At 46.2% G+C, this 22,455-nt stretch overlaps 1 protein-coding gene across 1 annotated transcript; it reads left to right on the top strand.

Annotated features, from left to right (window-relative positions):
- Positions 1-2,661: 2,661 nt before the first annotated feature.
- GCNA (germ cell nuclear acidic peptidase) lies at positions 2,662-20,704 on the top strand. Its single transcript, XM_059678678.1, has 6 exons — positions 2,662-3,021; positions 12,115-12,569; positions 17,033-17,188; positions 18,350-18,485; positions 19,490-19,694; positions 20,002-20,704. Exons 1-6 carry the CDS (start codon positions 3,009-3,011, stop codon positions 20,249-20,251), a joined length of 1,215 nt encoding a protein of 404 aa, XP_059534661.1. The 5' UTR covers positions 2,662-3,008; the 3' UTR covers positions 20,252-20,704.
- The last annotated feature ends 1,751 nt before the right edge of the window (positions 20,705-22,455 follow it).

The following is a 22,455-nucleotide window of genomic DNA, read 5'->3' as shown; positions in this document are numbered from 1 at the left end:
CTCGTTGAGGAGACTTAATTCAGGACGCTGGACGCCCTGGATACTTATTGTCCATTAACCTTGGGACTGAGATTCTGCTAAAATATTTTGCCTGTTTCCACTTTTCAAAAAGGACTTTTAAGCAAAAAGGACTTTTTTTTGTTTTGTTAGTGATATTAACTGCTAAATCAAAGATGGGGGATGGGAGTGGGGCGTGGAGGTTGCAGTGGGAGTATGAGGGAGTTGAGGTTAGGGAGGTGGCATGAGTTTGGGGAGGGTTTAGGGCTAAATGGTGAAAGAACAGCCGGGAGTGAGGTGTGAGTGAGGGTGAAGGTGGAGGGTGTGTAGGGGGCGGGGTGATGCCTAATCTGTGGAAGACTGGCTGGCTGGTTAAGGTGGGAATAGGGGATAGAAGTGGAGGCATTTTGGGGGGTGGTCATGCCTCATTTGGTTGGGGCTAAGAGGTGCGTGTGAGGAGGAGGATAAGTGCAGGCGTCAAGGCCTGAATGTTGCAAGACTAGCTGGAGGCTGGAGGCAGGAAGCGGCTATGGGGGAAAGGAGTGTAGGCCTGCTGGAGTAAGACATCCTGAGGAAAAGAGGTGGCAGCAGGAGCAGGAGGGGTGTGTCGGGGGTTAGTGGAGGAGTCGAGGACTGAGTGGCTGGAGGCCAGGTTGGAGGCGGGAAGCAGGTGTGGTGGGAAGGATGTAGACCTGCCAGAATAAGACAAACTGAGGAGAAGAGGCGGGTGGGGAGGGGTGAGTAGAGGAATTAAGGCCTAATTGACGGGAGGTGGGAAGGCGGGAAGCGGGTATGGGGAAAGGGGTGTAGACTGCTGGAATAAGACATCCTGAGGAGAAACCATAGTAGGGGGGCGGTGAGTAAAGGAGTCGAAGCCTGATTGGTTGAAGGCAGGACGTGGGAGTGGGGGAGGGGTGTAGACTTGCCGGAATAAGACATCCTGAGAGGAGGGAGTGGGGGGTGGGTGAGTACAGGAATCGAGGCCTGATTGGCTGGAGGCCGGAAGTGGATATAAGGGGAGGGGTGTAGGCGTGGAGGCGGGAAGCCGGAGTGGGGGAAGGGTGTAGGCCTGGAGGCGGGAAACCGGAGTGGGGGAGGGGTGTAGGCCTGGAGGCGGGAAGCCGGAGTGCGGGAGGGGTGTAGGCCTGGAGGCGGGAAACCAGAGTGGGGGAAGGGTGTAGGCCTGGAGGCGGGAAGCCGGAGTGGGGGAGGGGTGTAGGCCTGGAGGCGGGAAGCCGGAGTGGGGGAAGGGTGTAGGCCTGGAGGCGGGAAGCCGGAGTGGGGGAAGGGTGTAGGCTTGGAGGCGGGAAACTGGAGTGGGGGAGGGGTGTAGGCCTGGAGGCGGGAAACCGGAGTGGGGGAGGGGTGTAGGCCTGGAGGCGGGAAACCGGAGTGGGGGAAGGGTGTAGGCCTGGAGGCGGGAAGCCGGAGTGGGGGAGGGGTGTAGGCCTGGAGGCGGGAAGCCGGAGTGGGGGAAGGGTGTAGGCCTGGAGGCGGGAAACCGGAGTGGGGGAAGGGTGTAGGCCTGGAGGCGGGAAACCGGAGTGGGGGAGGGGTGTAGGCCTGGAGGCGGGAAACCGGAGTGGGGGAAGGGTGTAGGCCTGGAGGCGGGAAACCGGAGTGGGGGAGGGGTGTAGGCCTGGAGGCGGGAAACCGGAGTGGGGGAGGGGTGTAGGCCTGGAGGCGGGAAACCGGAGTGGGGGAGGGGTGTAGGCCTGGAGGCGGGAAACCGGAGTGGGGGAGGGGTGTAGGCCTGGAGGCGGGAAACCGGAGTGGGGGAGGGGTGTAGGCCTGGAGGCGGGAAACCGGAGTGGGGGAGGGGTGTAGGCCTGGAGGCGGGAAACCGGAGTGGGGGAGGGGTGTAGGCCTGGAGGCGGGAAGCCGGAGTGGGGGAAGGGTGTAGGCCTGGAGGCGGGAAACCGGAGTGGGGGAAGGGTGTAGGCCTGGAGGCGGGAAACCGGAGTGGGGGAGGGGTGTAGGCCTGGAGGCGGGAAACCGGAGTGGGGGAGGGGTGTAGGCCTGGAGGCGGGAAGCCGGAGTGGGGGAAGGTTGTAGGCCTGGAGGCGGGAAGCCGGAGTGGGGGGAGAGGAATAGCCCTGCTGGAAGTGGGAGTGGGTGTGGGGGAGGGTGGAGACCAGCCAGTATAAGACCTCCTGAGGAGAAGCGGGTCAGTGGAAGAGCCACGACCTGATTTGCTGCAGAAGAGGTGGGAGGGGAGCACAGGGGCATGAAAGGGATGGGTTTTAGGTGCTGGTGTGAGTAGAGGAGTTGAGGCCTGATTGACTGGAGGTGGGAGTAGAGGCAGGGGTATAGACCCACCAGTGTAAGACCTGGGGAGGAGAGGCAGAGGGAGGGTGTGTGAAGGAGTTATGGCCTGATTGGCTGGAGGTAGCAGGGGTAGGGGTAGGGCTCTAGGCTTGTCAGTGTAAAGACCTGAGGAGGAGTGGTGAGATGGGGTGCATGGGTGAAGTGAGTGGAGAAGTTGAGGCCTGACTGCTGCAAGACTAGTTGGGAAGGCAGGAGTAGGAAGATGGAAGTGTGGAAGGAGCGTGGCCTGATTGGTATAAGACCAGTAGGAGGTGGGATAGGGGGATTGGGAGGGTGGTGGTTGGATAGAGGTGTGTGGTGGCCTGGCCTGCTGGGAGCAGCAGTAAGAAGGTCGAGGGGTCGGGGGAGACAGAGGGTTTGAAGCCTGATAGGTAGACTTCCTTGAGGTGTGAGGTGGAAGTAAGGTTCTTTGGGTTTTCTGACTCATCAGTGCTAAGTGGGAGAGGGGCGTGGTACTTCTTGCTTATTGTTTTCTACATCCAGGCAGTCTGCAATAAGGAAATTTAAGTACTTCTCATTTCACAGAGTAAAGTTTTGCCTTTAAATTAGGGTAAAGAAGCTGCTGAAAGATTAATGCACAATGTAGAAATGTGTTCTGACTTCTTGTTTTCTTAAAATGCATATCTTTGTCTTGACTATAGGTGAGGACATGTCCAAAGAAAAGGCTGGCCAATCGAAGATTCATGATGATGATTGGTGAGATTTGAAAAATTCTATTTTCTCTTAGTTTAGCCCTACTTTGTTGGCAAAACAACTTTCTCAAAAAGTACGTTTGCTTTATTTAGAGTCTGCAGAATGTATAACTTGGTTAGTTATAAAATGGAAGTATAAAAATGGATCTTAGAATCATTGGAGTCCAGCCTCCTACTCAATACACTTATCCTATATAATAAAAGCCTAGAGACATCGCGCGATGCCCTCACGTGATGTCGTCACAAGATGCCCGCCACAAGATGCCCGCCACAAGATGACTGCCACAAGATGCCCGCCCCAAGATGCCCACCACAAGATGGCTGGCAAGGGAGGGCAGTTGTGGGTGATCAGGCTGGCAGGGGTGGGCAGTTGGAAGCCATCAGGCTGGCAGGGGAGGGCAGTTGGGGGCGAGATTAGGCCAGCAGGGTAGGGCAGTTGGGTATGACAAGGCCAGCAGGGAAGGGCAGTTAGGGGTGACCAGGCCGGCAGGGGAGTGCAGTTGGAGGTGACCAGGCCAGCAGGGGAGGGCAGTTAGGGGTGACCAGGCCGGCAGGGGAGGGCAGTTGGGGGCAGCCAGGCTAGCAGGGGAGGGCAGTTGGGGGCAGCCGGGCTAGCAGGGGAGGGCAGTTGGGGGCAATCAGACCAGCAGGGGAGCAGTTAGATGTCAATAAGGCCGGCAGGGGAGCAGTTAGGGGGTGATCAGGCTGGCAGGCAGGTGAGCGGTTAGGAGCCAGCAGTCCTGGATTGTGAGAGCTGATTGCAAGTTTAGGCCTGATCCTGCAGGGGTCCCAGATTGGAAAGGGTGCAGGCTGGGCTGAGGGACTCCCCCCCGACCCCCCATGCACCCATGAGCAGGCCTAAGCCAGCAGGTCGTTATCTCCCGAGGGGTCCCAGACTGCGAGAAGGCACAGGCCGGGCTGAGGGAGCCCCCTCCTCCCCCCCCGAGTGCACAAATTTTTGTGCACTGGGCCTCTAGTTATACATATAGCTGGAGTTCAGTGGAAAGTTCAAGTCTGGAAATATATAATTGGGGGACATGGGGTCTAGGGATAGTAGAATGAATGAACCAGGGAGAGGGGACAATAATACAGCACAGAACATTGCAGGAATAAAGTCCTTGAGAAGGCTAGAGGAGGATGAGATGGAAAGAACAAGGGAGGACTTGGCCTCAGATAGTGGTAGGGACACTATGCTTTTGTTGAGAACAGAGAAGGCAGGTAGTTACAGATAAGTCATTCAATTTGTTCCTGGGAGGATGAGGGCATTCCTGTCTGATTGCTTCTATTGTCCCAGTGACTTATGATACAAAGTCGTTAAGAGTAAAAGGGGGTTTTGGCAGTTTGAAGGGGCGGAAGTGCAGAAATGCTACTGAAATACATAATACAAAGGGTGGGGGTCTGGTGTTCATTGATCAATCAAAGCCTAATTAGTATTTTCATTTTTTAGCCCAAGATTCTTTGTTTTATTTTTTTAAAAGAAGTTTAAATTTTATTTTTTAATTACAGTTTACATTCAATATTATTTTGTGTTAGTTTCAGGTGTACATAGTGGTTAGACAATCATATACTTTACATAGTGTTCCCCTCAATATTTCCAGTGCCCACTTGGCACCACACATAGTTATTACAATATTATTGACTATATTCCCTATGCTGTACCTCACATCCCCTTGACTATTTTGTGACTACCAGTCTGTACTTCTTTTTTTTCTTTATTGATTAAGATATTACATGTGTCCTTATCGTCCATTGCCCCCCACAGTCTGTACTTCTTAATCCCTTCACCTTTTTCACCCAGTCCCCCAAGCCCCCTCCCCTCTGGCAACTATCAGTCTGCTCTCTGTATCTAATGCAAAAGCATGTAAGAAAATAGATGAAGTATAGTTTAGTTTATATACAGTGCTACTTATTGATAATAGGTTTCAAGATAACCAAGGTCACATTTGGACCCATTCCTTACAAACCTTACACCTAGCAAGAATTTTCTTTCTTGATTTAAAAAACAAAACAACTTGAAGTCTACTACTCAGTAAGTCTAGTGTATAGTAATGGATAAATGAAATAGGAAATTTAATTAAGGGAGTGAGCCAGCATGCCTTCCCAGTAATCAACCTCAAGGCTAAAATGAAAGTCCTCAAGAAGTGGTTAAGGCTACCTTTTTTATATGTAAAATCTTATAACTATTATGTAAAACCATATAAATATATGTAAACCCTTACAGCTATTAAATGTCCACCTTCTTTAGCACCTGTGGTACCCTCTGTGTGCTCTGTCACAATAACTAATGGTAAGATGACCTATGATTAGGTCCTAGGATGTAGCTAATTTCAATGCTGAAGTGATGCTTACTGCAGCATGAGTTCTCCAAGCTGGATTTGGAATCTGTATCATGCATGGCTGATGACTGTCAGCTGCTATCTGGTGAGCTGAGGGATCCTGAGCCAGAATTTGCTGTGGCCTCACCTCAGGCTGCCACATGGCAGGGAAGAATGAATACGAGTGCCCAAGGAAATTGTGAGGCAGAGAAGCAAGAGGCCCTAACATCATGGCTCAGGGCAGGGACCAGTTACAGCTTTAAAATCATCTGTTGTTTGCTCCCCAAGAAATGGACTCCAGCATTTGTCTGTTTACCTAGATAGTAGTCCCTATAAGCAGGCCCTCTTCAAGCAGTAAAACCCCAAGGGATGTCCCTTTTGCCCATTTCAATTTTAACTGTATTCTCTTCATCCTTAAGTCCTTTCCCCTGTGGCTCCTTTATCAGAATTCACTTTTATATCTTTAAATAGAAAGAAAAAATTTGGCAGAAAACAGGCACTGATAGCTAATGATACTCCACTAATGTTCTTCCCCTATCTTTGACTCTGTAGTAAAGACTAAGTTGCTTCTAATTTTCCTTCACTCCCCTATTGTGCCTAATTTCATAAGCCTTTAAAACCAATGTGCATTTCAGAAACTATGATTTGGGAGGTTCTCTTCGTTGGAGATATTTGGCATTATGATGTTGGTAGCCTTCCTTTAAAGCAACATGTATTTTATTTCTCCAATAGCATTATTATTGTGGACTCAAGCAGTGATGAAGAATTTGAGCCCTGTAAGTACAGCCTATTCAAAGCGATAATTTAACCATGTCTTTGTAGAGATGATTGAAGTGTGATTTGGTGTGAGCTGGTCCTGGGTTGGTCTCTTCTAGGGCTCTCTCTAGATTGGGGAAGCAAAGTTAATGTCCTTGCTGCTAAGAGCAAAAGAAGTTCCCTGTACTGTGCTCCTTTTTTAATTTGCTTCCTTTACCTCATTCATTCTAGGTCTCCTTACTTTTATTTCCTCTCTATCTCTCATGGGAAATGTAAGAAAAGAGTCCACCATAAATTTTTAACCAGTTTCAATTTATGGACTTTGGTTTTAGGGAGTTAAAAACATGGATCACCAGATTTTGTCATGATTCAGATGCTTTCTAATACCCTCTTTCTTTCTCTAATTTAGGTGTGGCTGGAACGAGCACACAGAATAGGGACATAGAGTAAGTAGGAGAATTAGTAAAATTTGACAATTTTTAAAATCCTCACCCAAGGAGATGCTTACTAATTTTAGAGAGAGGGAGAGGGGAGGGGAGAGGGAGAAGGAGAGTGAAAGTGAGTAAGAGAGAGAGAGAGAGGGAGAAGGAGAGAGAGAGAGAGAGAAATCAATGTGAAAGAGTACATCGATTGGTTGCCTTCTGTACGTGCCCCGACTGGGGATCGAACCCACAATCTAGGTATGTGCCCTGATTGGGAATTGAACCTGCAATCTTTTGGTACACAGGATGATGTTCCAACCAAATGAGCAACACCAGCCAGGACAAATTTGACATTTTTTTAAAAAATATATTTTATTGATTTTTTACAGAGAGGAAGGGAGAGAGATAGAGAGTTAGAAACATCGATGGGAGAGAAACATCGATCAGCCGCCTCCTGCACATCTCCCACTGGGGATGTGCCCGCAACCCAGGTACATGCCCTTGACCGGAATCGAACCTGGGACCCCACAGTCTGCAGGCCGACGCTCTATCCACTGAGCCAAACCGGTTTTGGCAAATTTGACATTTTTTAAGGAACAATGTTCTGAGTAAGATTTCCTCTGTGACCACCATGTTCAGGTTCATAATGGGTGCTTGATCTCACAACCAGGTTCAAAATATCAGATTCCTTAATTCCGGTCCATTATCTAATTAGATTCTCTTTCAGAATGTTGCTGTGAACCATCTCTTAACTTCCAGTCTCCACTACACAGGCCCTGATCAGTTTTCACTCTTGTGTTAGTGTAAGAGTGCTTTTAAGTGGCTCATCCCCTTGATCTCTTCCTCCTCTGATCCAGTCTGCATCGCACTTCGAGATTCATCTCCAGAGACACTGCATTGGCCATATTGATCCCCTATTTCAATTGCTTGTCATAGGAAAATCAAGCTGTCTATCCCCAGTAGATAAAGTCCTTTGTGGTCCAACACTCTTCCATCTTTAAGCATTATCTTCTATTTCTATTAAGGAGCCTTCTATGCTAGCCAGAGCTAGATGAACAGGTGTTGCCCAGGTGCCAAACTATAGGAGATGCTACAATTATTGGAATAAATCTGAAATATGGTGCTAGATGACTATGGTTTCCACATATACTCCTTACATCTCTGTAGAAATGTTAATTGGTCATTTCTGCCCCCCCATCCTCCTCCAAGCCAAATAGCGCTGTCAAGTGGGAAATTTTTTCTAGTTAGCTCTGATTTATCTCTGTTGATTATTTTGCAACATGTAAGCCATAAAGCCTGCCACCAGTGTGTGAAAAGTGATTTAAAGTCAGCAGTTACAGTCAGCTGTAATTCTGGAACCAAATAATGCATTGTATAAAGCTATTTATTGGAAATGATCAGTTTTATTATTTATACTTAAGGCAGGTTTATTGAGGTTTGATTTACATACAGCAAAATTCACACTTTTTCAATGTACAGTTTGATGAATTTTGACAAAACTCATATACTGTGGTGTAACTATCACCACTGTCAAAGATGCAGAATATTTCCATGACTCTCATTTGCATTTTAAATAGTTTATCATGGATCCTTAGAAGTAGTCTGGTTTATAACATTATACACAACAAAGTCCTTATTTGATCAATTAAAAACTATTTAATTTTTAAATAGAAAAATTGGTTTCTTCCTGCCTCTGCTAGACTAAATATGTAAAGAAAATCCATTTTAAGGGGCCTGTAAGGAGTGCCCACAGATCATGGTTCAGTGCCAGGTGGCTTCTCTCTGGGATACTATAGGAAGAGTGGGTTTGGGGAGGAAAGTGATGAGCAGTTTGGGGCATGTTGAAATTAAGGGGCCAATAACCAGGGCTGATATTCAAAACATTTAATGACCAGTAGAGTACAGACAGGAATTAGGATGCTGCCTGAGTTGTCAGAACAGACACTATCAGTCAGCAGTTGGGAAAGTTATTCCTATGCATGCTGACTAAAAATTGGCTCTACACACAGGACGTTCAGGCAGGAATTTGGAATTGAGGAGATAGAAGTCAGAGGCAAAGTCGGACTGGATAGGATGGATTGGGTGGGCAAATAGATAACGCTTACCCAATCCCAAGGAATTGATTAAATTGCTAGGAAAGGGTTGTTAGCTAAACTCTGGGAATGTGATGAGGGAAAGAAGTGAGTGAGGAGTGGATGAAAAAGTGAGAAGAGAACTGAAACAGAACAGTATTCTGGAAATCAAGAAACGAGATAATTTTAAGGATGAAATGTTCAAGGGGATAACAAAGTGACCCTGTTCATTGTAGAAAAGATCGGAAATGTCATGGAAAGAATGTTGTGTTCACACTTTTCTTTGGTGTTTCCCTATCTTATCACTCAGCTATGTGGTGATTGACTCGGATTCTGATGATGAATACTTCCCTGAGGAAGATAGAAGTAAGGACGCCAAAAGTGGCAGAGATAAGTATACCACAAAATTAGAGAAGCAGCTGAGCTCTGCAAGCTCATCACACACAAGCACTGCAAGATAAGTCAGCCAAAGTTCTATTATGAGTCACTTAGTAGTGATGCCACCATTTCTTTCCTCATATGTGCTGGATGTGGATATAGCTGGATTCCCTACACCCTTTGGTAGATTTCCTAACACAGCAGCAACTGCTCCTGCTGCTGCCTTAGATCCTGGGCATTTCTCTCAATGGAGTTCTCACCTATGTAGCACTGCTTTAAGGGAGCAGAGGGAAGCAAGCCAAGGACACCCTTCTTCCTTCTCTCTGTGTAGGAGTAACAAAGAGGAGTGAGAGAGGCATGGACTCCTTCTTTCTGCCTGATGGAGACTTGGGTGGGTGATGATCATGGGCCTGCAGAAGAATCTGTGCTTTCTTCATCTAGCTCTTTGTCTTTTGCTACTCTCTGTATATTTTCTAGAGATTCCTGTTTTTCTCACCACCTGCTTCCTGCAGCAGGACCTTGCCTCTTTAGATTCAGAGGCCCTTTTAACCTTGTGAGAGGCATAGAGCTTTACTCCCAGGTTAGAACCTGCTCAGTGGGTCTGAAATGTAGGAAGACTAGGAGCTTCTTAAGCATCAGGGGTGGTATTTTATTTATCTTTGTTCGCTTAGTACAAGGTGTAGGGCATGATACATAGGTGCTTAGTTAAGGTACTGGTTACTTCTTTGGTAATTACACTAAAACTACTGTTGGCTAGCATTTCCTAGCTAACCTGGGATATGAGAGCAGGGAAAAGAGAGGTGGCTTAGAACCCTAGCCTCCTGTTCCACCACCTGTCCACTCGAATTTCTTTTCTCCCTCCTTTTCTTTAGCTCTGAGTGCATGTGCCTGAGCAGGAAAGGGGTCCCTGGGAGGTAGCTGCAGAGTAGAGCATGAGTGACAGAGCCCATAGGCCACTAGCTGCTGACTCCTTGAGTCAGAAGATCCGTAGTCTTTTGAGGGTGAACTTCCAACTCAGGCTGCTCTTACGTGTCTGACCAGTGGGCTAATAACTGTGGGCATCCATTTCAGTCATGGAGGGATGAAGAAGGCTCCAAGGGACTGTCTTTGCCTCTTTACTGTTCTCCACATGAATTTTGATAATTTTACAGAAAAAGAGGCCTGAGGAATTTTAACACACTTTAAACCTCAATTCTAACCTTTGTCAATGGATGGGGTCATGCTTTATGGATTGTGAGCAGTGCGTCCCCACTGTTTGTTTTAAGTTTCCATTGCAGTGGGAAATCTTTAAATTTTCTGGGGAGCATGGCTTTTTACAATAGGAATGCCCACTCCTTTCTCTTCCCTTATTGCATATCTAAAGTTGTTTGGTAATTAATTCAAATAATAGACGAGAGTCTCAATATACATTCTCCCAAATCTGCAATCCTATATAATAAGAGATGGATATGCTAATTAGCCTGGATATGCTATCTCACTCATTTGTGGATTATAGAGAACAACATAGACTGATGAAAAGGGACAGATCCAAAGACTGATAAACAGCGACCAGGCTATCAATCCCCAGAAGGAAAGTAGGGGAGGGCGGGGGTAAGGGGAAGAGATCAACCGAAGGACTTGTATACATGTATATAAGCCAAACCAATGGACATGGACAACAGGGGGATGGGAGCATGAGTGTGTGGGGCGGGGGGGGGAGGTTGGGGGTTAATGGGGGGGATGAGGACACATTTGTAATACCTTAACTAATAAAAAATAAATAAATAAAAATAAAAACTAAAAAAAAATAAGAGAGGGATATGCTAATTAGCCTGGATATGCTACTTAGTCACAACTGGCATGCAAATTGACCATCACACCAAATACAAATATGAGATGGATATGCTAATTAGCCCTGATATGCTAATTAGTCATGACCAGTATGTAAATTGACCATCACTCCAACACATAAGATGACCGCCCCCATGTGGTCAAAGATGGCTGCCACAAGATGGCCGGCAGGGGAGGGCAGTTGGGGGCAATCGGGCTAGCAGGGGAGGGCCGTTGTGGGGGACCAGGCCTGCAGGGAAGGGCAGTTGGGGGCAATTGGGCTGGCAGGGGAACAGTTAGGCATCTATCAGGCTGGCAGGGGAGTAGTTAGGTGGTGATCAGGCTGGCAGGCAGAAGCAGTTAGGGGCAATCAGGCAGGCAGGCAGGTGAGTGGTTGGGAGCCAGCAGTCCTGAATTGTGAGAGGGATGTCCGACTGTCCGTTTAGGCCCGATTCCTGTGGGGGGGGGTCCCGCATTGGAGAGGGTGCAAGCTGGGCTGAGGGACACCCCCCCCCCAGTGCACAAATTTCATGCACTGGGCCTCTAGTTTTACAATAAAGATTTTTTGCGTCATGGATATGTTTCACATCTTGCCTCTGCTCTGGTTTACATTTGTACATCCAGAATCAGAAACCTAGAAGCTAAGCTCTGAACAGACTCCAGAGAGCATGTGGTGTTAGACATGCCGCCCTTCAAATCAGGTGAAGGGCTCCTTCAACTGAGGGCGATGACATTCCAAATGCTCCCAAGGCCTTTCAGTGCTGACATCAGGACTTAACTCCTCACTCTTACATAAGTGGTTAGAAAATTAAATTTTGGTGGCAAGCATAGAATTGCCAATTTTTAATTTGTCTGATGATGGAAATACACTCCAACTACTATCTACTATCGCCATGATTTCATAAAGTAAAGAGCCCCAAAAGTTTAGTGAGAACATAATCTCAAAATAAAGGACAGTCCTTTAAGTTACAGAAATTGAACTTGTTGGGGAAAAAATCCACTGTATTATTCTATTGTCTCTTATTTTTCTATGGACCAGTGAGACTATACAAATCTACTGACCTGTATTTGGGAATATCTAATCACCTACATCATGCTATTTAGAGAATGTGATTTGAAGATTTCCACTGGACTTGGATTGGTTTTATCTGTAACTATTCTCTGTAAAGTAAAGAAGTAATAGAGGGAAAATAATCTAGAATAACTGATTCTTAACTGTGATTCATAATGTCACAGTTTCCTGCTTGTTTAATTTCTGCTCAATAATCTGAAGTTGAGTGTCTCAGGGTGGGGACATAGGGTGGAGAAAGTCTGCTTATATGTGAATGTGCCTCTTGAATTTCAGATGAGATTCTGGAAGTGTTATCTGATACTGATGACTGTATGATCCAGGAGTTTCCAATAATTATCAGTGATGATGATGATAGTAATGTGGAGGGCCCTGTGACAACAGAAGAGGATGCAGCTGATGAGGGCCAAATGTCCTCAATTGAAAAGGAGATGGAGCAGTGTGCTGATGATACTGGTGAAAATCTCTGCCAACCACCAAATGCTGCTGAGGTTGAAGTAGAGATTTCAGATATAAAAATGTCAACTGATGGACCTGTACCAAAGAAAAGGAAACGTAAAACCAAAAATATATGTATGACACCTGGTAAGCCAGTCAAGCTAAGTATCCCTGTTCCCCCAAGTAGCCCTCCCAGTGTGCCAGCCACGCCTGCCTTGCCCTTTCCCCTGGATATGTGTCTTGTTGGGTCTGCCTTTCCTACCTGCCAACCCTGTGCCATTTCAACAGCTTCCTAAGTGGCCAAGGGAGGCCACCATCCCAATGAAAAGGATCTTTCTAGAAGTGGAGGAGGAGCACCCAAGTCTTAGTATTCACCATCCTATCTGCCTGGAGTACTTTCTCCCTGAGCTTTTTTTAAAAAAAATATATTTTATTGATTTTTTACAGAGAGGAAGGGAGAGGGATAGAGAGTTAGAAACATTGATGAGAAAGAAACATCGATCAGCTGCCTCATGCACACCCCCCCACTGGGGATGTGCCTGAAACCAAGATACATGCCCTTGATCAGAATTGAACCTGGGACCCTTCAGTCTGCAGGCCAACACTCTATCCACTGGGCCAAACTGGTTAGGGCTCTCCCTGAGCTTTTTTGTTGTTAATCCTCACCTGAGGCTATCCTCTCCCTCCCTGTTGATTTTTAAAGAGTGGAGGAGGGAGGGAGGGAAGGAGGGAGGGAGGGAGGGAGGGAGGGGGAGAGAGAGAGAGAGAGAGAGAGAGAGAGAGAGAAACATCGATGTGAGAGAGACACATTGATTGGTTTCCTTCCACACATAGCTCCATCAGGGCCTGGGATCAGGGATCAAGCCTGCAACTGGAATCGAACCCAGGACCCTTCAGTCTAAGGGCCAACACTCTAACCACTGAGCTAAACCAACTAGAGCTGTCCCTGAGCTTTTTGTCCTGAGTATATCCGATTTTTCTTAGGACCCAGCCCAGTTGTCACTTATAGGAAGCTATAAGTCAGAGTTGCTCCTCCTTCTGGGTTCCCAGGTTTTTAGACCCCACCTCTGCTAAAGCACTCACATCTGAATCTGTCCCCCCAGTAGACACTGAGCCTATTGATTGGAGGACTCTTACTCATTTTTCAGTCTCTCCCAGGGTCTAACCTGGTGTTTGGCACATATCAGATGCTTAATAAATATTTTAAGTGAATGAATGACACTCCTGATACATAAGTCTCTGGTTAGAGCCACCAGCAGTATGGGAGCTTGACAATGGTGGAAAGATTTGGCTTTCAAATAGGGTGAAGGTGCTTCCTGAGATATGAGTCATTTTCCTCAGAGCCAGTGTGTGAGATATGCCATGCTGCTCCTTGTACTGCTAACACCTCAGTTGCCTTCACAGTCCAACCTTGGCACTTGCTCCTGTGACCCCATTATAAGTCTCAGTGCTTTTGACAGAGTCCTACACAGCTTTTTTTGTGGGCAGCTCTTGAGTCAGTGTGTAAATATTTCATGCTGACTGATGGAGCAATATGCAGCCTTCAGGCAGACAGTTGTTGCTTATAGATGTTGCTCTGGGTATGACCGGGGGCGGGGGGCGGGGGGGAGGTCCTTCTAGGTTTCTGCCAGTTGCTTGATGGTACCAGTTTTTGGGGTACAAATGAACTATTATCTTTTCAGCTGTTGGAGAACAAAAGTGGCAACTTAAGAAGTATGAGCCTAGGTACGTACTGCTCATGTTCAACCAACCAGGAATTGATTGCATGATTGTCAGATGTTAAGCATCCCACTGGGCATATGTGGTGGGGTTGGGGGGGGGGGATAAAGGAGTCTGGTGGAGGAGGGGGACAAAAGTTTCCATCCCTGAATTGGGAAGGCATAAGCAGGAGGGAGAGGCCCAGGTTCTGGCCGCTCCCCTCCTCCCTTTCCCCCAACAGAGCTGGGGTGGCACTCTGCAAAGACCCCTGCAGTTTTCAGGCAACTAGGACACTTTTGCCCCTGTAGCAGCTCTGGCCTCTGAGGTTTCCTTTGCCCTTTAACTCAGATGAAAGAATAATATGTATCCAAACAAGATACTTTTTTTTTTCCAGCCTCATGGCCACTGGTTTGCACTAAACCAAAGCAAACGCAGTGGAAATGGTGAGAAGGCAGTATTGACATGTTCCAGTCTGCTGGTATCAGGAGGAGGGCAGGCAGGATTGTCTTCCAGGTTTTTCATGAACTCGGTTACTCTTATTACTTCTATATATTCTTGCATAATTTTCAAGCTTTATTAAACATTGGGGTGAAATAGATTGCTTATAGTTCCTTTATTTTTATTGAGCTATATATAATTGAAACTGAAAGCAATAGGCCATTTTGACCAAAGACATGCTAATACTTGAAGCAAAGAATCAATACATTTTCTCATGTAGATTCTGGGAACTTCTGACTTTCTTCTTTAATAATATGATGCAGTATGCATAATGTCTTTGTTTTTATTTGCATTTAGGAGCAATATATACTTACATCTGAATTATCTTATGATAGAAGGCATATATTTGAAGGATTGTATGTTTAATATTTTACTTGTATTCTGGAGCAATAAGTGCATCTTAAGGGGAGAAGAAGAGTGATGTATCAGGCATTGGGCAACACAGTGACTTGGGCCTGAGCAGAGAGGTTCTGTTTCCACACTTCTCACCAGGTGAGGTAGCTGATAGCAGTATGGCTTGTTCTGTATTAGAAGGCTCCCCTCCCAGCAAAGTTTCTTCTTTGGATTCCTAGATACATATTCAAGCTGCTTTGCCTATAGGAACAGGTGTTTTTGGTCGCTCCAAGGTTGCTTGGCTGGACAGTGTGACAAAAGAAGAAAAAAGCTGCCCCTTTGTCATTGTCCTCTGCTTCATGTAAAGGAGACTAGCCTGTTCGGACTCCTCAGTGCTGCCTTGGTACTTCCTGTTTCAGTCTGTAGACTTCCTGTTGTGCTTAGCATTGTTCCTGTGGAGGCTGATTACTGGTCATGGTGTCTAATGTACCCATTTTGCGTCTTGTTGACTCCTCTGATGTGGATACACCTAGCCTGCAGTAAAAATGGCACAGGCATTGAGGTGAAGGTATGCTAAGCCACAAGGCCTGCTTGCTGTGAGCACAAATACAAACAGGGGTCACATTCTCTGCTGAGGTCTGCAGATGGTTCTGGTCTTCATCTGCCACCTTTTCTGATGTAAATTTGCTTTCATAACTAAGTAATTTGAGGCAGGAATGGTAGTCATATCAGGCTTTGGGAAGAAGAACCTTACTTTAGTTGCATTTGCCTGGTCTGGTACTTTTTCCCTCTCCCTAACCCCAGCCACCTCACATAGGGTTTATTTTGTGACTTAAGGGTTAATTAGTGCCCTGTTAAGTCAGAAACTCACTTCCCTGTGTTTGCTCCTGTTTTATCTTTCCAGCTCTGTGGGCTTGTCTCTTTGGACTTGTGGATTGTTCCAGCCAAGATAAAAATGCTTTAGTTTCAATAAATAGTTATTACAAGTGTGAGGCCTTTATGTGTTCAGCACTGTTCTTTGTGCATTTGAATTAGGCCTTGAAAGATGGGGCAGCAATAGTGGTCATGTGATATGGGTCTCCATAAACTTTGGGTAAGTTAAAACCTTTGAGGTTCAGTTTCCTTATCTGTAAAGTGGAGATCATAAGACTGGTAATAGTTTTTCTGGCAGGCAGTTGTGAAGATGAGCTATGATAATGCAAAAGGAAGTTCTTGGTAAATTATAAAGTGTTACTCAGGAGTTTGTTCTCAGTGGAGATGTGGCCATTCCAGGCCATGGGCAAATAGGTCATACTAAGGCATGAATGAACTGGGAAATCACAGTTCCCATCAAGGGAATATTTAAGTTGCTCACTTTGGCCAAAATGGGAATGCCAGGTAGAAATAGAAGTCAGGAGCCCTGGCCGGTGTGGCTCAGTTGGTTGAAAGCCATCCCATGCACCGAAAGGTTGCCAGTTGGATTCCTGGTCAGGGCACATGCACAGCTTGTAGGTTTGATCCCCAGTAGGGGGCATGCAGGAGGCAGCTTATTGATGTTTCTCTCTTTCCCTTCCTCTTTCTCTAAAACTCAATTTAAAAATTTTTTTTTTAAAAAGCAATAGAAATCAGGACTAGCTTGACCTGGGCCAAGAAGTCAGTGGGACATAATTGGAACATGGCCTAGGAAAATTAATCTGGAGGTATGTTTGTGAGTTACATTAGAAAAAAGAGCTTGGAGGCAAGGAACACAGAGGGATGCTGTAATATCAATGTGTAAAGGGGAGGTGAGGAACTAGGGTGGTGACAATGAGGTGGTGGGAAAGAGTGGTCTGTTGTGCCTAATTGGATATAGGGTAAGGAATAAATTAATCAAGAAATGTCTTTGAGGTTTTCAGCTTGTATATAACAGAAGTTGGGTATTAAACACATTGAGCTGGAGACATGCTCATGTGAGTCAGTTGGAAATTTGCATCGGACAATTAATAGTAAACTCAGAACTAGATCTTAGGAGAGAGATCGAGACTGAAGATATAGGTATGGATCACTTCTGTTGAGGCTGAAACCGTGGGCTTCCCATATCTGAGGATTTGCAAGGAGTAAAGAGGAAAAGGCTATGAATGGAATCTTGGGAAGTGCCCTCATATAAGGAGCTGGAAGTAGGAGGGACTTGCTAAGTTTTCCAAGTCTCTCTTGACATGTATGTATTTCTTCTATTTATTTGTTTAGTTATACAAGACTCAGTTGAATTTCCTTTTGCAGGAACACTAACTGCAATATACCTGGATGTTTCTTGCATAACATTGAAAAGTTAAAGCAGTATTCTGGAAGAAAATTCAAGAAAAATAAGGATGAACTGGTTCAGAAATTGTACACTCTGATGAACAACACTGTCTTTGAGAACAAGGTAAAATCAATGAAGAAGCACTGATTGAATTCCCGCGGTATGCCTGGCACTCTTGGGTGTTGTGAGGTGTGCAGATGTGCTAATGGTATATTTCCTGTCCTTAAGAAGTGTCAATTTAGGTGGGGAGATGAGACATGCTTATGTGAAAGAAATAGAGAATGTTTGTGGATTATAATATACGGTACAGACTGTTACTACCACAGGAGATCAGGAGAGGGAGAAATCACTGAGACCTCAGTGGTCCGGAAATAGGATTGCCAGGAGGAAGTGAGACTTGTTCTGGTTAATGAAGGATGATAAGTGGAGATAAGTCAGTGATGGTAGAGAGGGCATATTTTGAGGCTCAACTATCTGGAAGAGGATTTGTGTTGAAGAATAATGTGACCTCAGGCAAATTACTTGAGTCCTCTGCCTCCATTTCCTCATCTATAAAATGGGGACAATCATAGTACTGTTCCTCCTACTTCATGGAATTATTGTTTGGCCTAGGTAAGTTAATACACCTGAAGTGTATTAGAACAAGACTTACAGCATAGTCAGTAATACATGTAGCTATTTTTTTGATAGTATAGGACTAGATAATAGACAGCCTTGGGAATCAGGTTGGGGGAGCTTAAATTGAAATCAGTAGGCACCACTGCACAAGGATGTGCTATAAAGCGGCTGCTGAAAGAAACAAGTCTGTCAGAAGCAGGGGTGCAGACTAGATTGGGAGGAATCTGGGGCAGAGAGGCAGACCCATTGGCCATTAGGTTTTTCAGACTTTATTGTCTCTGCAGGGAAAGTTCTGTCATTCTAAAGGTTCCTCATTCTTTGGTGCCCTTCCTGATGCCACATCAGATGACTGATTAGCGGAACCTTAAGTTCTGACTTGCGTTTTCAATTGTGCCTCACCCTCTCACATAGGTCACATCTACCTCAACTGGTTTGTCCTCTCGTGGCTGCCTCTGACTTGGTCTCCATGCGAGGGAGCACAGCCCCTGCACTCCCACGCTCTCAGAGTCTCCCTTGCGTCCTGATGGCCTGTTAATGGTCTTTGCCTGAGCTTTGACTTGCCTTTAATTCTCCCCAGAGTGTTTAGATTTGCAAAAATTCTTGAGTTAATATTTTCCGGTCTGCTTAGAACTGCTTTCTGATTTACTGTTTACTTGTCTTTCTCAGCTGCCAGAGAGACTGGATATCTGCTGGAATAATAAGATGCTGAGAACTGCTGGCTTGTGCAACTCTGGCATGTTTCCTTACCCGAGGGAGCGTTACACTAAGATTGAGATTTCTCTGAAAGTCTGCGATTCTGCAGGTGATGGCAGCAGCATGGTAGCTTTCCCTCTGGGCTCTTTTCTTCTGACACAGTGCCTATTAAGTTATTTTTAGGTGCTAATATTCCCTGGCATCCTGTGTCACAGCCTTACCTGTCATTCCAGGGTGGACAGGCCTACTGTGTGTTGCTTAGAGGACATTATTATTGGATGTCTCACCATCCTTGAGAGTCCCACTTGTCCATCTTTCTAGTAAGCCTAGCTTTCTCTCTGCAGCTTCCTGTTGGCAGCAGCAGCATCTTCATTCTCCCTGTAACTGAGGGTCAAGGTTCCCTACATCTACCCGATCGCCAGATCTTCATAATGACTCTCCTGTTATTCCTTCTCTATCTTTGCCTCTGCCCAGGTATGGGCCCTCATCACCTCACTCTTCTCTCTGCTAAGAAACCTGGGGCTTGCCAGTGCCTGGAGCCCGGCTTTCAAGGCTGTCGTTGTCTTGGCTCCCACTGCTCCACCACTAGCCTGTGCTCCAGCAAGGCTGGTTTCCCACTGGCTCTCAGAATGGCCCACAGGCTTTCCTGGCCTCAATCTTTGCTTACATTTTTCACACCCAAAATGGCTTTTCTAATTTTGCAAATCCAGCCAGTTGTTAAGGGCCCAGCTCAGATCCCGGTTTCTCCATAGTGCTTCTCCTGACCAAATCGCACAGCTCAGGTGACTTTCCCCACCTTGTCCACCTATGTTCCTGGAGGGCGGAAACCAGGTCTTGGCCAGGTGTATTTCGGGCAGTGTCCCACAGAAAGATGAGCAGGCTGGAGCTGCTCCGAAAGATTCACCACCCAGGCTCTGCCATTTACCATATTGGGTTGAAGTGGATAGAAATTTCCCTTTCAGAATCCTGGAAAAATAACACTCATGCTCACCTGCATATGTTTATATAAGGTGGCGTTTTGTGTGGTGGGGTTGAGAGTCCAGGGCTGCGTGGGAAGTGACCGGAAGGGAATTGGTTTAAGTGCTCATGGTTTCTTTTTATTCCTTTTCCAAGACCGAATCCGGGATACTTTGATACATGAGCTATGCCACGCAGCCTCCTGGCTGCTTGATGGCATCCGTGATTCTCATGGCCACGCATGGAGATATTATGCCAGAAAATGTAATTTGGTGCACCCAGAGCTGCCCTTAATCACCCGTTGCCATAACTACAAGATTAACTACAAGATTTATTATGAGTGTGCTCAATGCAAAACCAGGTAAGCTCCTTCTCCTCAGACTTTTTCCAATCATGTTTTTACTAAGGCCTCCAAGTGGCTCTTCAGTGATTACATTAGTAAGTACATGGCTGTCTGACTTGAGGAGTAAAATCTCTTTACTCCTTTCTGTGTCCTCTTTTCTCCAATCTCCCCCCCTACTTTGAGCCAGCCTGACCACTGCTGCTGCTTGGTGCCCCACTCTCTGAGAATCCCCAGAAAATCTGGCTTTGGGCCCAAGACCAGCACAGAGAAGAGGCTGAGTTACAGTGACTAACCCTTTGTTGTGTGGTATATCTTTCCTCCTTAGGGTTGGCCGCTACACCAAATCGTTGGACGTTGTGCGCTTTGTCTGTGCCGAATGCAAGGGACCTCTGGTCCTGCTGCCGTCAACTCGGAAAGATGGGACCCCCATAAAGCCCCATGTTAGACCCTTTGCCAAATATGTGAAGCTGCATTACAAATTAGTTAGGGAGCAGAAGGAAGGCCTCACCCATGGGGATGTGATGAGAATGCTCAGAAAGGATTACTTTATCTGTAAAGAAAAGAAACAGCTTTGAGGTTATGTGAGAGGGTATCTGTGGGAGCTGAGTCCTCCACTGTGAAGAAGTCTTAGAAAAATATCTTTATTTCTATGAAGTTATGGATAATAGAATTTAAATCCTTTTACTAAAGCTTTTATTGTTGATATTTATTCTTTAACCAAAGATTGTATTACTCAGCACTTTGTGCCCTTGACAGTGCTCAGAAGCCCTTTGGGCCCACCTTATGTCTTACTTACACTCCAGAGTTGTAACTTGTAGAATGAAATGCAAAAGCAAAATACATTTTTGAGAGTGGCCAGCAGAGAGAATGTGAGTAATGCTGGAAAGGGAACACATTTTAAAGGCAGCAAGGACTGCTGGCAGATGTAACCTGTAACACCTACCTAGAAATAAGCATGTTTCATGAATTTAGTTTCTCTTGCCAATTGTTCACAAAATAAAAATAAATAAAATGTTTTCTGCAATTCACTTGTTAGCAAAGCCTGTTCATTGCCAACCTGTGCTGAGAGCAGAACAAGCCCCTGGATACCTGAAGCTCTCCTGGATTTGGTCTGGGTTTTTCTCTGATTCTTGTGACTGCTCACAAGTATGTCAGCAGCCTCTCCACATCTGGGAGCTATCTGGGATATAGATGGAACCAATGTTGTATTTGTTCCAGATTGCTGCTATAACAAATTACCACAAGCTTAGTGACATCGTTATCTCACCACCCTGTATGTCAGAAGTGTGGCACAGACCTTACTGAACTGTAATTCAGGTGTGGGCGGGGCTGCATTTCTTTCTGGAGGCTCTGGGAACCATTTCCTTGTCTTTTTCCAACTTCTGGAGGCTGTTGCAATCCCAACTTTAAGTCTCTAAAGCTGGCAATGTCCGCTTTTCTGACTCCCCTTTTGCCTCCCTCTTTCACTTTTAAGGACCCAGGTGATGACAGTGGCCCCACCTGGATAATCCAGGAGAAGCTTATTTTAAAGCTAACTGATTAACAGCTTCAGTTCCCTTTGCCACGTAAGGTAACATATTCCAAAATTCTGGGGATTGGAGCGTGGCCATCTCTGGGGACTCATTATTCAGCCTGCCACACACATCTTTACTAGTCTGGCGTCACTGTTCCTGTTTAGAGGCTGCATGTGCTCTGTCAATTTCCCTCCTTCCTGCATTCGGCAGGTACTTAGTGTTCTTTCCATGGCCATAGACGGAAGCCTAGCCACCAGTCAAGACGGGATTGGGTGTGTACAAAGCATGGCATGAGCTTCCCCAGCTGTATCCTTCAGTCCCTTCTCTCCAGTTCCACCTCCAGCCATATCTGTGGTCTCAGTAAAGGCACTGCTGGCCTGTGAAACTGGATCGTGACACACTGGGGACTTAGGGGGAGCTGACTGGTGGTTCTGCCCCTACAAAGGGAGGGTTCTGGCCTCTCCCTTAACTCAGTAACCCCATCAGCTGCCATTTTGGGGAGCCCTGGTCATTTCTCCCATTCACTTCTGCCCTAGCTATAGCCATGAGACAAAGCTCCTCAGGGCCCACCCATGCCTCCAGATGGCCTTTGTGCTAATGACTGTCAGCTAATCACCTGATTGCATTGCTTGTCTTCCATCCCACTGCCATTTCCCAAGGAAAAGCATGGCTCACCTGACTAACCATTTTTTTTTTTAGTATATGTGCTGCCGAAGCGAGCACTCACCTGACTAACCATGACAGCCTTCTCCATTGGTCTCTAGAATACCATCACCTGACCCCAAACTAACTTGGTCTTATTTTCAACCCTTCTCCTACCTGAATCCTTAACTTTAGCCAGATGAGACCACTTATAATTCCTCCAATAAGCACTGCTGTTTTTAGCCTCCCCAGCTTTCCTTCGGACCTCCCTTCCTGGAAATGCCCTTTTTCCTTCTTGCCCTGGGAAATACTACTTGCCCTTTAAGGTCTGCTCATTTCTGTCTTCATGAAGCCGTCCCAAATGGCTCTAGCCACAGCGCTTTGAGCCCAAGGTTCACTGTGTGTGCCACACGTTTGCCTCATGGCGTAGACTGCTTGGTATTGTTACTTCTCATCACATCTTCCCTGCTGGCCTAAGCTTCTGGAGTGCAGGACTATGTCTTATTTATGTCTGAAGGCTCTTTCCCCAAAGTATACCTATACAGTGTCCAGCCAGCCAGTTGACTGCTTATCCTGCACCCATGTACCTAGGCGCTTCCCTGCAAGTGACAGGAGTGCCCAGG

This window comes from Myotis daubentonii, chromosome X (assembly GCF_963259705.1).
Source record: "Myotis daubentonii chromosome X, mMyoDau2.1, whole genome shotgun sequence".
NCBI lineage: Eukaryota > Metazoa > Chordata > Mammalia > Chiroptera > Vespertilionidae > Myotis > Myotis daubentonii.
The sequence above is the reverse complement of the archived record's forward strand: the minus strand, read 5'-3'. Positions and strand labels throughout refer to the sequence as shown.

Bases quoted from the DNA above. Each gene is read 5' to 3' on its own strand.
- GCNA (XM_059678678.1), top strand. The intron at 12,570-17,032 runs TAAGTGGCCAAG...CTCAGTTGAATT, and splicing joins GTGCCATTTCAACAGCTTCC to TCCTTTTGCAGGAACACTAA. The intron at 19,695-20,001 runs GTAAGCTCCTTC...TTTCCTCCTTAG, and splicing joins TGTGCTCAATGCAAAACCAG to GGTTGGCCGCTACACCAAAT.